The sequence below is a fragment of the Sturnus vulgaris genome, chromosome 8 (genome assembly GCF_052056855.1).
Source record: "Sturnus vulgaris isolate bStuVul1 chromosome 8, bStuVul1.hap1, whole genome shotgun sequence".
NCBI lineage: Eukaryota > Metazoa > Chordata > Aves > Passeriformes > Sturnidae > Sturnus > Sturnus vulgaris.
Genome location: NC_142250.1, coordinates 29,204,955 through 29,228,106, shown reverse-complemented (window position 1 = coordinate 29,228,106; position 23,152 = coordinate 29,204,955). Strand labels below are relative to the sequence as shown.

Genomic DNA, 23,152 nt, shown 5'->3' with positions numbered 1-23,152 from the left:
CTCACTGTAGCATATAATTTCTACCTGATTTGCAAATAACATAGGACAGTCATGCATTTTAATTTTGTGGTAAATGGTGTGTCCTAAACAAAATACAAACAAATGACTCCTACCTGATCCCCATTGCAGAATTGATGGTGAGGCTGTTTTGCAGCTCTGCTGTTGCTGGTGACCATCTTTCTCCTTTGCTGTCCTTTTTCTGTCTTCTTTGGCATGTACAGTTCCAGTAGTTTTAGCTGCAGTTCACTGCTGGCAAGGTGCCAGTTTTATAATTATGTATAATTTGAGTAGAAAGAAATCAGCCTATTGGTCAAGGTATTCACTTGGACTATGGAAGAGTAGAATTTAGGTCTTCCTGCTAAGGAATATTTGTTGTGGAAGTGCTCCTGAACTCATCCCAGTTAATAGCTTGGAGTGGAGTCTGTGACAAGGCTCTACAAGGCTGGACTGAGTTCCTGCTCAGGCAGAGCAGGAATGTGGAGATTTGCCACCTAACCATGGATGGATATCCTGACCCTTGGGCTTGTTACATGATTGCCTTGGTTGTTACATGATGCTTGGTCTGCTGGCAAACTGTATGCTGCAGACTGAGTGGCAAATGCTTGTGGTTACACTAATGCCCAGTGTGGCTTAATAAAGTTCTGTCTCAAAGATGACTTCTGTATTATATACAGACAAGTCCTGGTCTATATTACATCAGGATCTGATGAAATGTTCTGGCTTGAAAAGTGTAACCAGTACAACCACACAGTGAAGCCTAGAGAATGCTTTGGAAGTATTAGACTTGGGAATAGTTATTTGAATTCCATTTTCATTTTAGAAGTTTGTGTACTGTATAGGCAGGTTCAACATTTCTCTGGTTTTGGCTTTGCTTATAATACAAATGAAAAGCATTGCATTGTCTTAAATGTTATGATGAATGTAACAGACAAAGCTATTTTTATGTAATGAAATAGTCCCTCAATCTTTTTTTTCCTTGGTTTTACAGGATAACTTCTTCAATTCTAGTATTCCTTCTTTGGGTCTACGTAATGTCATATACATCAATGAAACACATACAAGGTAATGTAGCAAAGGTTTCTTTTGCTTTTAAAATTCAATGTGCCCTGATTTTATGACAGAGAAGTCTGTATTATGGTCTGGACTGAGTTGATATATATTGTGGTCCTGAAATGCAGAAATATGGTGCTGACTTCAGTTTTGTGCTTGTTAAATCTGGCTGTGTGTTTTTGGGAACTGGGCGAAGTCCTTTGGGGTTTAAACAAAGAGTGTAGGGGTCAAACCTGTTTCACAAAAGACCTAGAATTTTTTTCACAAAAAAAGTTCTTTCTCCTTTTGTGCAAATGGCAGCATCTGGAGCATAATATTGAGGGGGCTTATTCTTTTATGTAGAATGACTTCAGGCTGCACTTTCATCTACTGAGCAGATCTGGCTCACAACTTAGGTGTTGGCTATTACCACTTATGGCAATTAAACCTGAATATGTCTTATGAATCTGTCTCTTTTCTGCCTTAGTGGCAGAGTGCAGCTTCTGAAAAGTGCAATATAAATGAAAAAAAATCTGAAAAATGCAGATGTGTCTTTGTGCTATTGGAATCACATCTTGTGTTCTGAGATGAAGATACTGGAATTGTACAAAAATATTCTGTTCTTTGGAAAGTTAATAATGCTTGCTAAGTTTTTTTTTTTTTTTTTTACAGTAATCATTAGCATAAGCAGGTCGTGCAGTGTTTGTTGTAGAGTCAGAGCAAACAAAGAGAGGCCAGCAGCCTGAAAGAAATGAGCCAAAGTGTCTGAGTGAAAGGCAGCACTGTGTGTGCTTGAGAGGGAGAAAGCTAATGTTGAAGGCTGTTCTTTATTAAATTTGAATTAATTATTGTTTTTTTAAGAGATGAGCTTGTAGTTTGGAATACAGAAAAAATAACAGAAATACTGTTTTAACTTTTTAAAATTAGTTTTGAAAGTCTAATGCTCGAATGGTTTTGAGTGATCAAATTTACTTGAATTGGAAATATGAGAAAAAAAAATGGGTTAATGAATCAGTCTGAAATAAAAACATCTAGCTCAGAATAGTGAGAAATACAGTGTCATTATAGTGTGAAAATGGATAATTTTAATGAAGTTCTGAGGTCTCATGGGGCTACACAGTCACAGTTTCTTGGCCTTAAAGCAAGAGGGATTCTCTAACTGCCAGCACGCTGTAACTGTATTGACAGCCTTTATCTGAGGTACAACTGCCAGCTTTAAATGTCTCTTGACTGGTCCATTCTGTGTTGTTTTTGTCTTCTCTCATTGCTGCATGATCAGAAAACAGATGTTTCTAATTAAACTACATTATGTCTAAGCTGTAAAATGAATGTAGGAGCCTTCATACCTTGATAGATCTCTGTGATAGCTGTGTGCTGTTCTGATATGTTCACAGTTACAAAAAATATTTTTGTCTTATCTTTGCTTTCTAGAAAAATCAGTAAGGCTCTCAAAGAGAAGGGGTATAAAGGAAAAAAAGCAGTTAAAACAGAGTCACCAGTCTTCTTCTCTGACAGCACGAATAGCTGGTCTGAATATTTATGTAATCATTCTGTGCCACTCTATGCCCATGCCTTGTGCATGTGCACCAGTCTTAATTACAGTGCACTCAAGGGCTTTGGCATTTTGCAGTGTAAAAGTTCTGTCTCATCTTTCCTTGCTGTTTTTAACATGTGTATAAATTTACTGAAATGTGGTAGGGAGGTTTAACAGCCAGGATCAGTAACTCAGGTGATGACAACGGGTGAGATGTTGGCGGCGTTCCAGCGTGGAAACCACCATGAGCTTTGTCACCCACGTGTCAGTTTGGGGCACTCTCTGGAGCAGCAGCCAGGCATTGCACCAGCACACCTCAGGACAGGGCTTTTGCATAATACTTACTGCTCTGGGCTTAGGAATTGCCAGAATTGATTTTTTCATCCAGCTGTTAATTCTGCCCCATCACATCAGATCTGCTGTTTGGGGGTCCCGGGTGTTTGCTTTGTGTAAGTGGTGGCTTGTCCACTGCTGGCCTGGTAAATGAGGGAGGTTAGGAGAGGAATAGTGATGAATATCCACTGTGGGGTGTAAGCTATTCCTGTGTCACATGCATCTTCTGTGATGTTTGATATTCCAAATAACCTTTTCTCAAGCGGTTTCTGCTTGTATGATTGAGGCAGTAGAGGACAGGGTTAATTTAAAAAGAAGAGGCTGTCTTCATAAGTTACTTTAAACACTTGAATTTGTAGTGAGATTTAGTGATTATTTTGTGGTTATATTCTTGCTAAAGCTTTGCTAGGAGAAGGTATGGAGAAGACACATAGGACTGGGTGTTTGAAAACACTGTAAAGGAAGAAAAGCTAACTAAGAAAGTGGATTGAGTTTTGGTGGCTAATGCAAACATATTTTCAAAAGTGTTTGTGAGAGTTTGCCCTGCGCTTACGTGAGCAGCTTTCCCACGAGGACTTGGTGCTCTTGAAGAAGTTGACAAACCTCTTAGCTGGACCTTTACTTTCCTCAGTGGAAAGGGGCACCAAATTGGAAATCAACCCTTTTGGCCTGTCTGAGCTGGCGAGTTGGTTCCAGGGGACAGACAAAATGTATATGCTGGTTTGTTTGCTCTGTTCCTGGGATTCTGGGGGTGTTTTAAGGCCAGTGTCACCCTGAATCGAAGGGATGCAGACCCCATTTGGCTCAGGTGTTTCATCCATAACATGAAGATATTGGCAATTTACTGGAAGATACAGAAGCTTTTAGACAGCTATTTATAAAATTTTACTTACTTTTGCTTCTTAATTCTCTTTTTAGTTGTTTTTAATGCTATTTTTTTGGCAGCAAAATATTTTGATGATCACACTGAAATACCCTTCATATTTTGTAGGTACAGAGGGTGGCTTGCAAGACGCTTTTGTTATGTCCTTTTTGTGCAAGAGAGGGATGTTCATAAGGGTATGTTTGCCAAGAATCTGACAGAAAATGTGCTGAATAGCAGCAGGTAAGATGACACAAAATTAACTATTTTTTAAATTAATAGCACATTAAAATGTGCCTTAATTTAGAAACTGCAAGTTTTGAAGATCAGACTATTTAAAATACTGGAAGATGCAGTATCTTTAGCACAGTCTTTCAGGAATGTAGTTTGCAATTTCTGTTGGGATATTAAAAGAGGGGAGTTTAAGGATTACAAGTCTCTAGATGAATGGTGTGTAGTGGGGAAACAGCAGACAGTACACAGAAAAATAAAACTGCTACATGAGAGCTCTTCAGACTTCTTTTAATCTAATTCATGTAAATCATTACCACTGAAGTCAGACTGCAGTCATCAGAAATTGTCAGTATTTCAGAAATAATAGGAAAGCAGCATTTTGGAGTACCCCAAGGGTACACCTGGAGAGTGCAGCAAAAAAATGGAAAAAGGCTGTAGAATGGAGTACCCAGCCTTAACTTTGTGGAGCCTGTTTTCTGTTTCATATGCCTCATTTTAAATGGCATCTTGAGCCCCTGATCAGCTGTTTAGGTATCAGTTTTCCTTGGACACAAAGAAATTCATCTGCACGCTTGCTCCTTGAGGCTACTTTTGTCAGAGGGCACACACTGCCTGCATTAACATTCCTAATTCTCCTGAATTTTTAAAGCATGAGTCCCCTTTGAAGATGATAGTGTTGCTTTTGAAAAGTAAAGCAGACTGCATTGTGCTACAGTCATGGTGTGTTAAAGCCACTTACTGTCTCTTGGGTATGTTTTAAAGGGGGAAAGTAGCCTTTATAAAATTTTGTTGGACTTGTAAAACTGAAAATTCAAGGGCATCAATAATCTAGAAGTTCAAAATAGCAACTGCATAAATCTGTCTAATGAGGTAAGTGAAGTTGCTGTGGCAGGAAAAAGAAAACATTAACAAAAAAGAGATTGCACCCATTTCCCTGAATTGTTAACTTTATTAAGCATTTCAGAAAATTGGCAGTCACTTAATACTAGTACCTGTGAACTGTGTACACACTGTTTCATGTACTCACCTTTGAGCCCATTCAGTCAAGCTCTTAAATTTATAAGCTCTTAAATTAGAGCTTATAAAACTAAATTCAATATAATGCGTTTGGAGTACACAATAGTTCAGTGTGGATGCTTTTTATGTCTGCCAGTTACTCCTGTAATAATGCATAGCTCATTCTGAGCTGTTGTTGTCTGTGTCTTGGACTCTTCTGTTGTGGAGCTGTCTCATAAACTTTACTTTTTAATATTAGAGTCCAGAAGGCCATTGTAGATGAAGCTTCTGAACCAAGTACTCCAGGTAGTTTTGTTCAGACGGATCCTAAAGCTATCAACAAAGTGAAGAAAAAAGCTAGGAAAATTCTCCAGGAAATGGTGGCAAATGTGTCACCTGCTTTAATCAGGTAAGAAAAATGTGTCATTGATATTGTCAGTGAATGGAAGGATGGACAAACTTGTCTGCATAATACCAACAGATCTTGTAACGCATGATGCAGAAATAATAATTATTCTAAAAATACATTACTCACAAAAATCCCCTTTTTAATGTTAGCTAATAAAATAGTAATTAATCTTAATTTTCAGATGCAGCTGAAATCCTCTGCCTTTCTAAGGAATATATCTTAAGAAAAGATTAAATACAAACTTTTCATTTTCTCCCAAAACGAGTTTTGGTGCTAATACTTAGACCAGTATTGGCATCGTTTGTTGTTTCAAGCTCATATGGGCAAGAGCATCTATCTGCAGCATCATAGACTGAAGGACAATTTTTCCATTTGGTTATTCAACGTTATAATTTGTAAATTTCAAGGAGAGTCTTATTTTAGATAAAATCTTCTCCTGTAGTGTCTACATTTACTACTAAGGATGATTTTATCATTTTCCTAGTTCACAGCCTTCACTGAGGTTGATACAAGATTTGTGTCATAACAGAGGAGGCTGAAATGTGGCTACTAATCATAGGCAAAACCTTGTTTAGCAATTGGATTTTATAGTAATTTTGTTTGAATATAAGTTATCAGATGAACTGGCTTTGCCTTTAGTCATACAGAAGCAATATAAAACAGAGGCAGAAATAAATGAAGCTTTTTGAATTGTGTTTGTGTTCCCCTAGGTTGACTGGCTGGGTGTTACTGAAGTTGTTTAACAGCTTCTTCTGGAATATCCAGATCCACAGAGGTCAAATAGAAATGGTCAAAGCAGCAACAGAGGTAAGGGAGGGTGGGAAAATCCAGTGAGGTAGATTTCTGAATTAGTTTCTAATAATGTTTGCAGCACTTCCGTTTTTGTGAGAGTTCTGCTAAGTCTGTATGAAATGCAATTGTAGGTAGAATTGTTTCATATCTGAAATACAATAAGAACACTATGAAACAGTGTTCTTAATTAAATATATGCTCCTAGAGTTGTGCAACCTAAAATATTATGTGAACTCTGGGCTTACCTTTGATTCAGGATCAAATTTTAACTATCAGGCTGAATGATTATCTCAGATAACCTTGCATCCAGCATAATCTCTGTTTTCTTGAGCTGGGGCAGCCAGCAAATAAATTAGTAGATCTAGTCAGGACTTTTCATTTTTACTGTGATTTGGCATAAAAGCTTTTAAGAAAAAAACTTCCTACTTCTTACTAGCAATCTATTTCCAGTTTTTCAACATTTATTGAAATTGGTCAAACAAACTCCAAAATATTGCCATTTTCTTTACACTCAAATGAATTAACTCTTCTTGCAGGATTTACCTTAGAAATATTGATTAGATAAATGAAACAAATAGAAAAGTTCCTGTTCTTTTCTGGATCTTTTTGAATACTATGTTTGGGAAACCCACTATTCATAAATCGTTGCTAATATCCAATAGAAATACCAGTACTTTGGTGGCAGTGAGGAGTTTTCCACATCCCTTTTTTTGGTTTTGATTCAGTTGTTTGATTAGTGTCTCAACACTGTGAGTCTGAAGAAACTGGGAGATTAATCATTGTTAATGTAATGGATACAATTGAAAACTACAGTCCATGAAAACTAAGGACAAATTGACTAGAATGTTCTCATTGTCCCAGCTGAAGGAAAGCCAGGAGTAAACAGACTCAGTTATGGTTACATGGAAATACTTTCAGTTCAGATGAGATGATAATAGCAATCTCAACAGTGGATTTAAGAAAAGGAATAATATTGCATGTTTCTTACCAACTGAATTGTTTCTTTTTTCCTTCTCTCCCCACCATAGATGAATTTGCCTCTTATCTTTTTGCCTGTTCACAAATCCCACATTGACTACCTGCTTCTTACATTCATTCTTTTCTGCCATAACATCAAAGCACCCTACATAGCTGCAGGGAACAATCTCAACATCCCCATCTTCAGGTAATGACCTCTCCTTATTTGAAATAAGACTGAGGTGGTGGGATCTGATCTATTGCACAAAATGTCCAAATATAAAATTATCTGACTGTTATTGGGCCATCATGTAGAACTTCTTTGGTTCCTATGACATGTTCAGAGAGGGAGCATCACAGCATCCTTCTGAGAAGCTCTGTTACAACCTTAGTAGGGTAAGGAGGAAGGATACTCCTTTTTTGGAGTCTCAAAATGGTTAGGTGACTAAGGAAAGATGATATCAGAGAAAGAGTTGTGAATGGACTGCTCTTCGTGAGCTTCAGTTTAGTGAGCTGGCTAATGAGCAGCAACAGTATTAGGTGAATAATACTTTGTGGAAAAATATTCTACTTGAGTCTGTGTTTATATTACTGATGGCTGAAGAACTTGAGGTATTTTAGGTAATGTTTTGCAATTGAGACAGAATTTGGGCATATTTGATATCTTAAAAAAACAGAAGATATAGGAAATTATGAGGAAAGAAGGGGAATACCTTGAATTCGAGGATGTTTTACACCAGTAGGTGCTGGCCTGTCAAAATCCCAGTGAAAAGGGCATTCATATAAAATATCAATTAGTTAGCTAGTTCTTAGGGCCAGCAGAATAAAGAAAGTTTAGCATAGATAGTCTAACATTACTTTAGGAGCTGGGCACCTTGAATTCTGCTGCATTCAGCAGGCCCATGATCCACACATAGCACCCTGTCTGCAGAAAGGAGTATTCCTATTTGGTCTTTTGAGCCAGTAAAGGATTTTCTTGCAAGAAAACAACCCTATTCATCATTGCTTCTGTCAAGCAGAAGAGATGTCCTCATGAGAACTTCTTGCTACACTAAGAGATAAATGCAGGAGGACCATGCAGGTGGTGTAATTGCTGGTGCCAAATGGGAGCTGCCTGCAGATTGCTATGTTAAAATCAGCTGGCTGAGCTGATTTTGCAGCTGAGGGGAGTGTGCAGCACACCACGGGCATGCAGGCCACGCAGTCTGTGCAGCACAGCACGGATTTGGACCAGCTCAGGTTAACTCTTACATGGGTCACCAGCATCTTAGTGTGCAACAATCTCCTGGCCAGTGGCCTGTCAAGGCAGTGAAATGGAGCAAGACAGTGTAAAGAAGCCTATTCATAAGTGAAATATCATGTGCAATATCCCATCATGTGCAAGTAGTGTAATACATTTTAGTCTTTAAGAATTTCAGTTACTTGAATCCCTGTTGTGTACAAGGAATTATTTGTTGGAGGTGTAGTAGTTTCCTGCAAACTGAAATCAATGAGTGTAATCCTTCTTTGGTGTGTAGCACATTGATCCGCAAGCTGGGAGGATTTTTCATCCGTCGGAAGTTGGATCAGAACCCTGACGGTCGTAAGGATTTCCTGTACAGAGCTTTGCTCTACGTGGTGTGTATTTCTTGTCTTTCTGTAGGTAGTATTTTACTTGGGTGGCAAGTGGGAAAGTGAGTTCCATCACTCTGGAGATGTATTTATTGCTTTGAATTTTTCTTAAGTTTTATGCTGCATAAAGGGGATTCGTTTTTGCATGAAGGTTTGAATTTATAGAATAAAGAAAGTTGCATGCTCAGCCCCTTTGAGGATGAGCAGATATCCACCTTGCATAATCCTTATGAAAGAATGTGTAATTAATGCTCTCTGAGTTAACTTAGCTTGTTTCACTCATGTCCTAATGAAGTCTCTGCTCGTGATGGGTTGATGTAATCCTTTGTGCCATTCAGTGTAGTAGCTGTATCGGCATTTTGGAAGATGGGATGTGCTGGGGAACCAGAAGAAAAGATGAATGCAAATCAACTGCATCACTGCTAGAGATGCTTTTTGAGCAAATGCCATTATACTGCTCGTATATTCATGCAAATTCAGTTGCACATAGGTCTGGTCTTGTGTCAGGCATTAATTAATTTCTGGGGTTTTTCTTTCCACAAGTACTCATGCCAAGTCACGATCTTCCAATGCTTTCAAAAGGAAATGGATGCCAACAATATATTTGAAATACAATTGTATGTTATTATACATATGTATCCCAATATGATTGGATACTTATTTTTTCTCTTTTCCGATCTTTTTGTATTCAGCACATAGAAGAATTGCTGAGACAGCAGCAGTTTCTAGAAATATTCTTGGAAGGCACACGGTCTCGAAGTGGAAAGACATCTGGAGCTCGAGCTGGGCTTTTGTCTGTGGTGGTGGATGCTCTCTTCTCAAATGCTACTCCCGATGTCCTAATTATACCTGTGGGAATCTCCTATGATCGCATAATTGAAGGTCACTATAACAGTGAACAGCTGGTAAGAGCAATCCAACAACTTGTTTTGCCTAGGGAACTTTCTGCTTATGTGCAGGAAAACATAGTTAAAGGTTGTGGTCGTCCTCTCTTCCATGGTCTCATGGTTTGTGTTGAGCCATGAGTCACAAAATGGGGAGTGCTGAGGTACAGGTGACACACTTCCAAATGCAAATTCATGACATGACAAGTAATATGTTCAAGGGGATATCTACAGAGAAAAATAGTTCTCTAGATTTACTTGAAGTTACAAGGTGTGTCAAAAGCTCTGGCCTTGCTTTGTCTGCTGTTGCATGCATTTTAATTTTAAACATAACCTTTTACTTGCAAATGGAAGAAAAGCAAAACAACCACCTATGTTTTCTAGGGCAAGCCTAAGAAGAATGAAAGCCTTTGGAGTATAGCTAGAGGAGTCTTCAGAATGCTGCGGAAGAATTATGGGTGTGTCAGAGTAGATTTTGCACAACCATTTTCCTTAAAAGTAAGTTTGGCATCTTGAAAGTCTTTTTGACAGTTTGACATTTTTGGTATTTCAATCGTGGGACACATTTATTTTGATTTTCTCTTTGGGGTTATCATCACTAGCATTATCTGTGTCAGTCCATTCTGACAGGACAAAAGTATCCCTGTTTTTGATGAATGTGTGAGTCTTTGGACACACTTGTTTTAAGCTGAAATAGTCTCAGAGTTGATATATTAGTTTTGAAACAGTCTAAGTATTTTTACTGGTGGGATTTTTTGTTTGTTTAACAAGCAATCTTTAAAATTATTCTTCTACTATTTAGTAATTCTTTACATTGTAGAGACATTTGGAGTTGAAGGAAGCTGAATACTGTTTTCCAGTTTAATGACATCTGCAGTGGTTGAGGAAGGGCATTTATCCGAATAGATTTTTAAAATTGCTAAGCAGATTAGTAGCTATGAAAGTGTCATGGGTAATATATCATAAAAATCTATATATTCTTTGAAAGTCATCATTCATTATTAGTTCACAACTTTTACCTACAGTACTTCACCATATACTGTTCTATAGTTTCTCAGAGGATGGGATAGTGTAGCAGTGTCTGCCTTTACTCTAAATTTTCTCTGATCTCTTTGCAGAATCTGCTGGTACTAATCTACATTTCACTAATCTGTATTCTGTCACAGTATACCTTATTTTTAGTGTGACTTTAATGAGATTAAGCACTGCAACAGCAACTTACTAGAACATTATTCAAATTAATTAGGTGTTCTTCTTTCTGCCCTACTTCTCTCAGAAAAGCAGTAGGGTTGGAGAGGTTTGGAGGGTTCAGTTACCACAGCATGAAATTATTGTGACCGGCTGCACTGCATTATAATTAGTGTAGTAGGGAAAGATACTAATTCACTTCCAAAGGCAAAGGCTTGGGCTATTCTTGGTAGGGAGTTAACAACTCTTCTTGGATCAGTGTAAGGAAAAGAGGGTTATCTGCCCTCTTAATCTAGTGAAATGCTAATCACTCTGTACCTTCCCAGGAGCTTCTGTCAGGTCTTATTTATACCTATGTTCCTTATTGTGCTCCAGAACAGTAATAAATAACATAAGTCCTTAAATCATGAATAATTTAAATTTGTATAAATTAGCTCAGATTTGCAGAAATGTAACTGTAGTTGTGTTACTGCAGGTTTTTCTAAAGCAGATGAGCTTTGGGGGTTAATTTTGGGCGTCTGCAGTTCTGTGAGCACAGGCTTAGAAGTAGAAGAGAGTGTGAAAGAGGCTGTGGAAGTCTTTTAAGCAGCTTTCCTGGGAGGGAACTGTTTTCCTGACCAGCAGGTTAAGTGGCTCTTTAGTTTCCCATTCTTTACAGAAACTGAGGGAACACGGTGTCCTGAAAACAGAAGAGTGTAAATTTTAACCTATAAGGAGAGGAGTTTGGCTTTTGAGAAATTTGGATTAAGGAATTCCAAGCATGCAGTACCCTGCCTGCTTCCTGGGGGCTTTAGTTTGTGTCTTGGCAGCTGTAGTTTTGTACGCTAGTGTTTTCCCTTGGAGAAGTTCTCTCTCCTGGCATTTGAGGAAGGCAGGAGTAAGCAATAATTACAGTCTCCATGCTGGTTCTGAATGGGTGCTAGGCTTTGCTCTCACTCATGTTAATGAGGCAGTTCTCATTAATTTAATCGTGGAACTGTCTCAAAGGATTTGTTCTCTGCAGGGTGCTGACAGAGGTTATGTGTTGTTTTCATTGCAGGTTTTTTTATGAAGTACAGACTCCTTGCTGTGGGAAGTCTGCTTTTTGCATAAAATAGTCAAAAGTGAATAAGCGGTTGAAAACTTTTAATATCTCTGACCTTATTACTGTTTTTTTAGTGTGAGCTATTTTTAAGCAGTTGCCTTATTGAATAATTGTCTTTTTCCTGTAATAGCATTATCAGTTAAATGTAAGAATAAGATGGAAAGAGTACAAAAAATAACAAGTCTTTTTTTGACAGGAATATGTAAACAGCCAAAGCCAAAAACCTGTGCCTGCTCCTCTTTCTTTGGAACAAGCTTTGTTACCAGCTATACTTCCATCAAGGTAGAGATTTTTTTGGAGTGTTGTTAAAAGGGAAAACAGGTTGGGATTTGTTTGTTTATCATTTTAGTGTTCTGCATTACATTCGAAGCAGTGCTTGATTTCCACATGGACAATTGAATTGTTTATACAAAAGTGCAAAACTTAGGCAGTTATAACTGCAATTTATTATAAGAGTTACATTCTTCCTGATGAGTCCTGTTCAAATAAATTCATGTAGACTTCTTTCCTTTTTTTAAAAAATTGAGTAACCTCTGCTGGTTTGTTTATAAATTTTATGGAATAATATAAGGGGGAAAATTACATGCTTAGTGAAAAATAAAGGATTTGGTTTTAAACCTCACAAACATTTCACAAGGTTTATGGAATAATTCCAAAGCAAATAGGACCTGTGAGTGAGTGAGTACTCCTTGTTTTCAAGGAGGTGGCTGTCAGAACTGCAAAACTGCTCAAGGGTTAGTTCTGCATTTATTACATAGATATACACTTTAGCTGGCTTTTTCAGGAGTTATACAAACCTGTGTGGTCCTGGTGGGGACGAAGTCAGTCCTGTACCTTTAAAAAGTTGTAAGTCCATACGAAAGACCATTTCTAGTTTGTAGAAAGACTGGGCTCTGTTTTTCAGGCAAATTTGCTTTTCTACTGTTGTCCATATTCCTTGAAGGAAAAAGGGCAATTGGTGTTACAGAAAGTCATGAGTAGCCATAGAAAAAGCTTGTGATTTTTCTTTTGGTAGTCTTATAATGGATTATTGTGCAGTGCAAAGAAGTAGTTAGGAAAAATTGGTAGAGCTTTTTGCTGGTAACATTTTCTGCCCTTACCAGACTGTAATGATATTTTTGCTGTGGTTCACTTAGTGTATATAAAAATCAGTTTATATTACTTTACATTTTGATCAGAATGTAAGTGTCATCGTGTTAATTTTTATTCTGTGTTCAGATCTAATGATACGGTGGATGAAAGTGCAGAGGCCTCGCTGCCCAACTCCAGGGATATCACCAGCGAACCCTTCAGGAGAGAGCTGATATCCAACTTGGCTGAGCACATTTTGTTCAGTAAGTGCTGAAGAGTATCACTGCCACAGAATGATAGAGTGGTGTGGATAGGAAGGGACCTTAAAGATTATCTCATTTCAATCCCCCTGCCATGGGCAGGGACACCTTCCACTGGAGCAGGTTGCTGTCAGCTCCCGGTTTGCTTTTGCTGACAGCATGAATTTTCTGTGTGGTAATTTCACACTTCCTAATTGTCTCCATTCAGGTGATCATTTCACAACTTACATAATCTTGACAATTCTCCATCCTTTGTCTCCTTCCTTCCTCTTCAAAGTTTAATAAACTCTTTTTCTGATCAAGTAGATTTTTGTTCTGTTTGTTAGGCTAGTACACTAAACTTTCTGTACTCTGAAGTGCTTGATTGTCATATTGATGCACTCATTGCTTGTCCCTTCATGTAATGAGCTATTGGAGTGTTTTAATGGCATTATCATACATGAGCTCATCTAGCTGTGAGGACCAGTGTTGCCAGGTTTTATAGGTTATGTGGTGTGTGCTTCAGTCAGTAGATCTGTGGTTTGTAGTACCAGAGATGCACAGAAAACAGTACTTACCTTAGTAAATATTTAAGTTTTATTTGGCCTTCTTAGTCCAAGTTACTTGGATTACTTTAATATTGTCTCCAGACAGACATAATACACTTTGTATTTCATTCGGTGGGTACAGTTCTGTGCCCACATCACTGCTGTTATTATTTTTAATAATATATGTTTATATGTTATATATAGGGGTACTCTTTCATTTGTAATGGTGTTCTGAATATCTCAGGTGCTTAACAAGTTTATCTTGTTCACCTCTAGCTGCTGACAAGTCCTGTGCTGTGATGTCTACCCACATTGTTGCCTGTTTGTTGCTGTACAGACACAGGCAGGTAAGACTTCTGTGCTGCTTGAATAGCCAAACATTGCTTTGGCCTTGTTAACTTATCTAAAAAGAAAAAAAAAGTATGGATTTTACTATTGCATGATCCTGATAAAAAAAAAAAGAAAGATGCACTTAAATTAAAATGGATTTCAGGTAGTCTGAGTGCTGATATTTTAGTTAGCAGTGGGTGCTTGAACATGAGCCAGTATTGATGGGATGATAATAAATACTCATGTGGAAATAGATTTTTGTAATTCAAAATGTTACGGTTTTTTTTAAGATTACATAGGTTTCATTTATTGTATTAGGGTTGTTTTTTAGATCTCAAATCACTATAGAATACTCTAGAAACTGTCCCATTAATTTCCAAATAGATTTTTCTATTCCTCAGTACTAAAGTACTATATCACAATGGCAGAATGATACTAATGTTTACCTGAAATCTTGTGCATGAGAGTTGGAAGAAGTTTTCTTCCTCCTACAAGTTTGTTTTGCAGTTTTTTTTCTAAAATTCCTTTAAATCTGAAGCTTTTATTGCACGTAAATTGAGAACAAATGGAAAAACATTGGTCAGTTGTATAATCCTGCTTGTGGAGGAAGTGTCACCATTCTCATCAGTCCAGTCTTTCCAATTTCCTAAAACAGTGGAATCAAAGAAGCATTTTACAATGTGATCTGACTCCATCCTGACAGAAAATAAGAAAAGGAGGCTCCTGAGGAAAAGCTTTTCCTCATGTTCCAGACCGGTTGTTCAGTTCTGTTAAGTGCAATATTCCCCCACTTTATAGCATAGGTAATGGAAATATGATACCTCTGACATGGTCTTGAGATATCTTGGGGTATTCAGGTCTCTGCAGGCTGTGAAACAAACCATGAAGCAAAGAAAAACCTTGCATTCCCAAATAGTTCCATGGCTGTAAAATATAATTACATCCACATTGCGTGCAGAACTACTTCATCAAAACTCAGTGAAAATCAGTTTTTCTGATATGACTGTTGTGCTTTGGATTATTGGCATTTATTGTGTTTGATCTATACTTGATTATGTGGTTTACTGATAGGCACCTGTGCAGAAAAATTGTTTAACTGTGTGATTCTGTGTTTATTTCTAGGGAACTGATCTTTCCAGACTGGTAGAAGATTTCTTCTCTATGAAGGAGGAGGTTCTAGCCCGTGACTTTGACTTGGGATTTTCAGGGAACTCAGATGATGTTGTCATGCATGCCATCCACTTGTTGGGGAACTGTGTAAATATCACAAACACGAGCAGAAACAATGAGTTCTTCGTCACTCCCAGCATCACAATACCTGCTGTCTTTGAACTCAACTTCTACAGCAATGGACTACTTCATGTATTCATTAAAGAGGCTGTTATTGGTATGTTCTGGGGTTTATTATGGAAAGATTTTCTTGTAACCCCTGAAGTCAAAGCATCTGCACAAAAATCTCCATCAGTTTCTCATGTTGTTTACTTTAATATATTTTTTTGCTTCCTGTTTCAACCCATGTTTACCTTAACAAAGAGTTTTAAAGCAAACTTGTATTTTGTTTGAGGAATATTTCTGTTCTTTTTTCCCTTCATCCTTTATCTTTCTTGGAAGTATTTGTGTATTGGTCACTGCCATAGGCAAGGCACTATCAGAATTCTGAGCCAACATGGCAAAACCTGTGCTTTGGTGAGCAGTAATTTAATGAGATTTTGTTTTGATCTGACATTACTGGACACAAAATAGTGGTTAAATCTGTCTTTTTTCTTGAATTGCACGTGTAATATTTGACTGAAGTGAGCAGAACAGAAGTTTGATGTTTTCCTTTGCCATGAAGCTCTTTGGAAAATTAAACTTTGCCTGTGTTTGTTTCTGCTCCAGCCTGCAGTCTTCACGCGATTCAGAGCAGGAGGTGCAGAAATGGTACCAGTGGTGCTTCTCCCAGTTTAATCAGTCAGGAACACCTGGTCAGAAAAGCTGCCAGCTTGTGCTATTTGCTTTCTAATGAATTCACTGTATCTTTGGTAAGTAATTGCATTGCATTGTCCAGTTTTTGTTCTGCTTGTTACTTTAAAATTACAGGATGCTTTCTGCAAGTGTCACAGCTCTGCTCTGTTCACTGTCAGTCAGTGTGATGATGGTGGTGTCAATGCTGTCACACACTGAGTGCCACCTGCTGCTCCTGCAAGTGCTGAAGTGGGTGATGCTGGGCTGGGCCTGGGACATTTCTGCTGTGCTTTAGGCCTTTCCTGAGAAAGGCAGCATTAAGAAGCCTACCTGGAGTTGTGAGAAGCTGGGAGAGCAGCTTCTCTAACGTATTTTGTCATTCCTGTCATTAGATCATCACTGCTGTATTTGCTTTCTGCCCAAACGATTTTATTTTTTAACAAAGGAAACAAAAGTCTTTGTGAGTACCCAGCTCCGATGAGTTTGCACAGGGGATAGAAATTATGTTGGGAAATAAGGCTCCATATTCTAAAGATATCCCTTATTTGCATAGGAGTGCAGTACTCATGTTGTGCCACACCTAGTACTTAGTGGCAATTTTAAACATGGCCTGACTTCAGTTTTAATGGTTACAAAACACTGACAAGAGCTGATGTTATCTCACTCTTCAGACTCTGCATACTTTCAATTTTAAGTGCTAGATGTTCTTTTTTCTTATGTGTAGAAGTTACTTGAAATTCTAGAGATTCTTGAATTAGTTCTTAGATTTGTACTCATATTTGATTTGTGCTTGTGCACGGAAGCATAAGCCAAATTCAGTATTTTTGCCTGGGTAGTAATGTTATCTCATATACTGGAGTTCTTTAGTAATATTATCCTTCTGCTTTTTGATTATTATTTTTTTAACTAAGAAAATATTTCCTAAATGATTATGAAAAATATAAAAGAGGTTGGGGTTTTTTATTCAGTTTCAAAATGTATGAAAATTTCTTGAAAGTGTAGTTTCCTTTGAATTCCAAACAGATCACTGTTATGAGTTTCAATAATTTTATGATTTTATTCCAGAATTGTCAACAAACTAAAATCTGGTTAGAGGCTGTTAAAAAGGGAGAATATTTAATGTGGCTTTCTACCAGTGGTAATGCATTTCGGAAAAATCCTGGACATGTTTTAAATATCCTATTTCACTATAATTTTTTTAAATGTCTGTCAGGATAAACACAAGAATGGTGCTTTGGGATCATGCTGATAAAAGTTTAATAGCTTGCATAAAAGAAATAATACTGCTGTATCTAAAACACTCATACTGAACAGGGAGTGATGTTGCTGTAATGGGTGTAATGGATGTGACTTTTTCATTGCATTCCTTTTATGTTGTGCAGCCTTGCCAGGTGATCTATCAAGTTTGCCATGAGTCTGTGGAAAGGCTGATCCAGTATGGCATTCTCCTGGTGGCTGAGGTAAAGTGGCAGAAATACTGTAGGAGTAGTGTACTGTACTATAGGTGGTTTATGCTTAGTTGTGAGACCTGTTCTAAGTGTATGTTGTTACTGAAAGCTTGTAACAACGTGCCCAGGACTGAGGCTGCTTCATTCCTGTTCATAAGCGTCACACAGTTGGGTACAGTCAGCCTGTGATGCTTCATGACTCTCTGTGTCATTTCATTTTTCCAGTAATGCTACTAAGGAAGACAGGTATTTTTTGTACTGACTTGAGACTTGGGATTTATTTTTTTATTGGAGCTCTTTCAAATATAGCATAGCTACATGGATTTTTACTTTCTACTCTAGAGGAGTCAGGAGTCCAGACCTTTTGTCATTCTTTAATTCCTATTCATTGATCTCAGAATTACTGTAAAACTCCTCAGCTTGCAGTGTCAGGGCTCTAAGGGAGTTGCTGTGTGTTAGTTTGCCAGAGGTGCACAGTGCAAAGAAAACCTTAAGAGTAGAGGCAGCTGATTAAGCATCTCTTTGCTTCATAAACTTCTTTTTGTGCACAGTAAACAAGCCTTGGCACCCAGGAGGAAGCAAGAAAAAAACCTCAGTCTTTTTCACCAAATGTCTCTTCTCTCTCCTTTTCTCAATGCTGCCTGTAATTGAGTCTCACCTGCTTCCATTAGATACTGGTTAATAAATGCATTAAGTCAGATGAGATTATAAAATAAACCTATTGCTTGCCTGGATTTGGAGCTTTACCTATTTACCACCTTGTTTTTGAAATTTAAGCAGGATGATCAGGAGGATGTTAGCCCCAGTCTTACAGACCAGCAGTGGAATAAAAAACTCCCTGAGCCAATATCTTGGAGAAGTGATGAGGAAGATGAAGACAGTGATTTTGGAGAGGAGCAGAGAGATTGCTACTTGAAGGTAATAATTTCCTTAGGCTACTAATGTTGAACCCTCTTGTGAGAGATATAAATTACTTATTCAGGACAAATACTGATAATTTTTTTGTTGGGGGCAGGGTTGTTTGTTTGCAATGTTAGTATTTTTGGATAGTCCATTTGTCTCCTTCCCATGAGGAAAACAGCTGGAGAAACATAAACAATCTTTACAGGGAGATGGAAGAGCAATGGTTAGAGTCCTGAAAACTGATAAAGATTCAAGTATCTTGGTTTTATTCTTTTCATGCAGTCTAAAAGTGGCACATCCAGCTGGTATTTATATTCAACCTTTATTTCATTTCATAGATTACTTATGTTGATATATTAGATATATTACTAGTTTTCTCAGAGCTGACACAAACACTCTTCAGGCTATCTTGCTAACACTTGAAAATTTCTGTCTGTCTCTGTGAATGTAGGGCATCCCTTCTGTTGGCTGCAAAACAGCAGGATGTCTTCAATTTTATCTTGGGAAAATAGTAATACTCTGGAAGAGGAAAAAATAGTGTTGCTCTGTGATGTCCAGTGCCTGTTTTGTCCTATTTTTGCTATGCTCCCCACACTTGTTTTAATACAAGTTTTTGTGCTTTTGTTTTTATTTTGTTTGCCACGTTATGCCTTGCAGGTCGTTTCTGGTTTCCACTGGTCTCTGTCACTGAACCTTTTGTTCCCTTTTCTTAGGTGAGCCAGTCTCAAGAGCACCAGCAGTACATCACTTTCCTGCAGAGGTTACTGGGACCGTTACTGGAGGCATACAGCTCTGCTGTCATCTTTGTGCACAATTTCAGTGGTCCTGTTTTAGAGTCTGAATATATTCAGAAGCTACACAGGCACTTAATAAGCAGGACGGAGAAGAATGTTGCTGTGTATGGTATGTTAAACTGCTTTTGGAACTGGTTCTGTTCTTTCTACCACGAGGTAGCCCAAATTGAACTTCAGTTTGTTTATCTCTGGGTTTTCTCTCTTGCAGCTGAAAGTGCTACCTACAGTCACGTGAAAAATGCGGTGAAAGTCTTCAAGGAAATTGGAGTAAGTGTCTGGTGCTCAGAGCTGATGACTGTTAAATTTCATTTCAATAATGAGCACAACTTGGACATTTCAAGAAATCTGTACAGTGTCATTTTAAAATCACTGAAGGTATCTGTGGAAATGTATTGTGGGTTTGGAGCATTTTGGTTTCCTTCAGGCTGAGGGCTGTAGCAGAGAGCACAAGCTGCAGAACAGGGCACTTCTTGCCCCTGGGAAGGCGTGTCTGGATGGCTGGGTGACTAGACATTTTTATTCACAGCAAATGAAGTTCCTCTGTTCTACTCTGTGTCCCTATTGAACAATATTGAAAGGCTGAGAGCATGTTCTGTGCTCAGTAACAGCTAAATTTAATTTTGAAGTCTACTTAAATCTTTGAAAAAGCATTAGGTATTGAATTTTGGCTTAGCAGTGATTGATGCTCCAGAAGAACCATACTTATACACCTTCAGTGTTCACCATGAGGAAGCAGGTGTTCTTTAAGATAAACATTCAATTTTGTGTTATACCACTAGTATTTTAAGTTATAAATCACTCATCTAGATTTGCAAGTGAAGTGTTTTTTCATCAGACCGGCATGGCTTTCTGAATGCCAGATAAGATACAGCATTATAATTTTGAAAGTATTGACATTTAGGCAAAATGTTGCTGGGTGTGGGTTTTGAAGTGTTTACCTTTAAATTCTTACATATTGAATAATCGAACAATAGTTGGCCTAGTAAAGGTATCTTCCTCTGGACTCTGAATAGCTGTGAGGAAAGCACGTATTGAATCCATCATTTTCCAACAGCAGGATAAACTAGAATGAAAAGTAGAACTAGATAATACTTGCTGGGCATCTATTATAGCATAGCATCTGAATTCTTGTTTTTAAAGTGCTTGCACTTTCAGTTGGATGCCTTTGCTTTTTTTGTCCCTCACTTTTAAGATTTGGCTGTTTATCCTGCACTGTCTCAATTTCTTTTCTTCCATAACCCCTGAAGGGCTTCAACATTGAGTGAATTCTTGTAATACCTAAAGACATTGCCATCTAAGCCTTCAGGAAGTGAAAAGAAAGAAGTCTTGTAAACGAGAGAAAACTTAGTACAGACCATAACATTTTAGTCTCAGAAGAGAGGAGGTTCCTTTAACATGGTGATGCTTACATGTGTTCATGCTGTGCTTCAGGTTTTCAAGCAGACTCAGCAAAAGAAAGATGTCATTTTGGAGCTTGGCACTACGTTCCTACCTCAGCGCAACAGGCAGAGACTGCTGGAATTCGTCATGAGCTTCATGGTGTTATAGACCACACACAGCACCTTTGTCCAGGGACACGAGGACAGGTTTTGAGACTGTGGCAAAGCCTGGGGACATTTGCTAATCCTTCAAACTGTAAGGTGCCACTGTCTGGGTAAGGCCTTCTCTGACTTGAACTACTGGAAGACAAGTGCCTTCTTACGTGTGCATTTATGGATTTCTTACAGTCCCAGTCCTGTTGTAATACAGCGAAACTCAGATGACACTTTCGATACAAGTAATTAAACATGTTGCAAAAAATGAGATAAATTATTAGAATTAGATGTAAAAAAAGTTTTATCAGTGTTACATTTTAAGTGAACTTTTAAAGACTGTAACAGATGCACAAGTACACATATTGGTGTTCTGTAGCTAACCCTGAGATCTTGAGTTTAGTGGCAACACAGCTTATGGCTTAACCAAGTAACTTTCATTCCAATTCAGTTTTATTGTTTTAAATAAATGGTTTAAAATTTTTGCTTAGGTAGGCTATATACTTCATGGATAAAGCCATAGTTTTTCATAAGTGTTAACATAAATGCCAAAATTCTAATGAAAATTACAGGTACAGATATCTGAGAATAATAATCATGTAGCAGGTGATTGTGAGAATCAGCAGCAGGCCCACCTTGCACTATTAAAACTGTGTAGTGCAGTGGTAAATTGCACTAATCACTGCTGTCAGGAAGAATGTGAGAGTAGTGTTGTTTTTATTATGGCATCTGTCATTCAGCCACATGAGTCAGGAGACAGTTGCCTGAATGTGAATATCTTGTAAAATCTTAGATTATTATTTAATTGAAAAAAAACCTAATAAGTTCAGGGGGGCGGTTTTGATTTTGTTTTGTTTTATTTTTAATTAATAGGATGTCAGATTTTTTTAAAGTGGAGTAAAGACTTGATTCAGTGAAATAAGTTTTAATTTTGTCCCTCAAAAGTTCAGCTATATTTTTGTCAGTTCTTTGGAAACAAGTGTTCATATTGTATTCTGTTGTTGAACAGACCTAAATTGGCATGAAGTAGTACCTGTAGACACACAGAAATAGAAACAATGTACTTTTGACTGTGATCTGACTTACAGAAAAATTAATTCATAGGCAAAACTGAATGATGAATAAATTCTGTCCTATGAAACAGGACTCTGGTGTTGCAATTTGATCCTTTTTCATGGAGGACTTGCACTGTAGATTTCATCTACTCTTCATGTGAGGGCAGATTAGATTGCAGCCTGTAGTCCTGTATTTTAGTACAGCTGATTTAGCTGAAGCAATAACTTGGTGGTATGTGAAGCTGGTTTGCTTGTGAAATGTGTTTTCCCTCCTTTCTGCCTTCTAGATGAGGGAAATTAAACATTTCCTTTGCTGCATTACTTTGCTTGATTCTCACATCCTCGCCTTGTGAGCAGAAAATCCCCCAAACTTCATCATGTAATCTGTTGCTTAACACAAACGTGGAAAAGCATACTTGAATCCCAGCACTTGCACTGTTATGCCAGCACAAAACTGATGCACACAATTCGAGTTTGTGGCCAAGGAGCTTGCATTTCTACTGCACATTTGTCAACAAGAATATTTCTGTAAATTTTTTTATTAAATGCTATTAATATTTGAAAGCTGCAGTTTATAGTTTATTAGCATTATACTGTTAGCACTGTGAGATGCATGTGTTTTGTCACTAAACCAGGTGCTCTACAACACTTAAAAAATTTCTGAACCAAAGCTACATTAATATGGATAAACACTGACCCTTGAGTCGCTTGTGTTCTTACATCCTTCTGCTGTCTCAGCAGGACTGACTGCATCACACATGATTTGTTTTGTGAAGTCTACCAGCTGTTTAAGCTGTTTAGAAAACAGTTTCATCTCATACTCGCTGATGTGCACTGTTCATCCACTTTTCCATACAATGTTTGTTGCTGATGGCTTCCATTTAATATTAAAAAAAAAATCTAGGTGCTTCTGAATAACGAGCTCTCATAGTTTACTGCACTTCAGCAAATCTGAAGTGTACTAACAGCAAAGATTGTACATAAAAAAAAATTTAAAAATGAAGCAATATGAAGCAAACAAAACTTGAGTCGTTTTATTAAGAATGTTTTGCCAACAGAGGTATTAGTTAACATAAAACCCAGGAGTACTGCAGTCACTGGAGTGTTCTGGCTAGGTGTTGCAACTAAAAAAATTTATGGCTTACATTGAAAAGAAATTAAAAAAATAAATCCGGTTAACATAAATCAATGAGTGGGTAATAATGCATGTGAATGCACATTAATGGATACTTATATATGCTGGGGGAGGGGCACCTCTAAAACTGTTTTGGTTTTGTATGAAAAAAAAAACAACCTGCATGTGATAGATTGGTATTATGAATCATATGCCACTGGAAGCCCTTGCATTCTGCAGCAAGTGTGTATGTATACATGT

The 23,152-nt window shown here is 37.7% G+C and overlaps 1 protein-coding gene across 3 annotated transcripts in view; it reads left to right on the top strand.

Moving 5' to 3' along the window:
- Positions 1-22,341, top strand: part of GPAM (glycerol-3-phosphate acyltransferase, mitochondrial) — a 28,025-nt gene extending 5,684 nt beyond the window's left edge. For 2 of the 3 annotated variants that reach the window (XM_088169332.1, XM_088169330.1), the window contains exons 4-21: positions 989-1,062; positions 3,888-4,001; positions 5,248-5,397; positions 6,108-6,204; positions 7,218-7,354; positions 8,664-8,763; positions 9,450-9,662; positions 10,026-10,139; positions 12,110-12,195; positions 13,132-13,247; positions 14,048-14,118; positions 15,224-15,488; positions 15,980-16,122; positions 17,428-17,505; positions 18,271-18,411; positions 19,110-19,299; positions 19,399-19,457; positions 20,622-20,885. In XM_088169332.1, coding sequence (XP_088025458.1) covers positions 989-1,062; positions 3,888-4,001; positions 5,248-5,397; positions 6,108-6,204; positions 7,218-7,354; positions 8,664-8,763; positions 9,450-9,662; positions 10,026-10,139; positions 12,110-12,195; positions 13,132-13,247; positions 14,048-14,118; positions 15,224-15,488; positions 15,980-16,122; positions 17,428-17,505; positions 18,271-18,411; positions 19,110-19,299; positions 19,399-19,457; positions 20,622-20,738 — 2,265 coding nt within the window. In that variant the 3' untranslated portion in view covers positions 20,739-20,885. Of the gene's footprint in view, positions 1-988; positions 1,063-3,887; positions 4,002-5,247; positions 5,398-6,107; positions 6,205-7,217; positions 7,355-8,663; positions 8,764-9,449; positions 9,663-10,025; positions 10,140-12,109; positions 12,196-13,131; positions 13,248-14,047; positions 14,119-15,223; positions 15,489-15,979; positions 16,123-17,427; positions 17,506-18,270; positions 18,412-19,109; positions 19,300-19,398; positions 19,458-20,621 lie in introns of all 3 variants that reach the window. The other variant, XM_088169331.1, reaches the window with a different exon arrangement.
- The last annotated feature ends 811 nt before the right edge of the window (positions 22,342-23,152 follow it).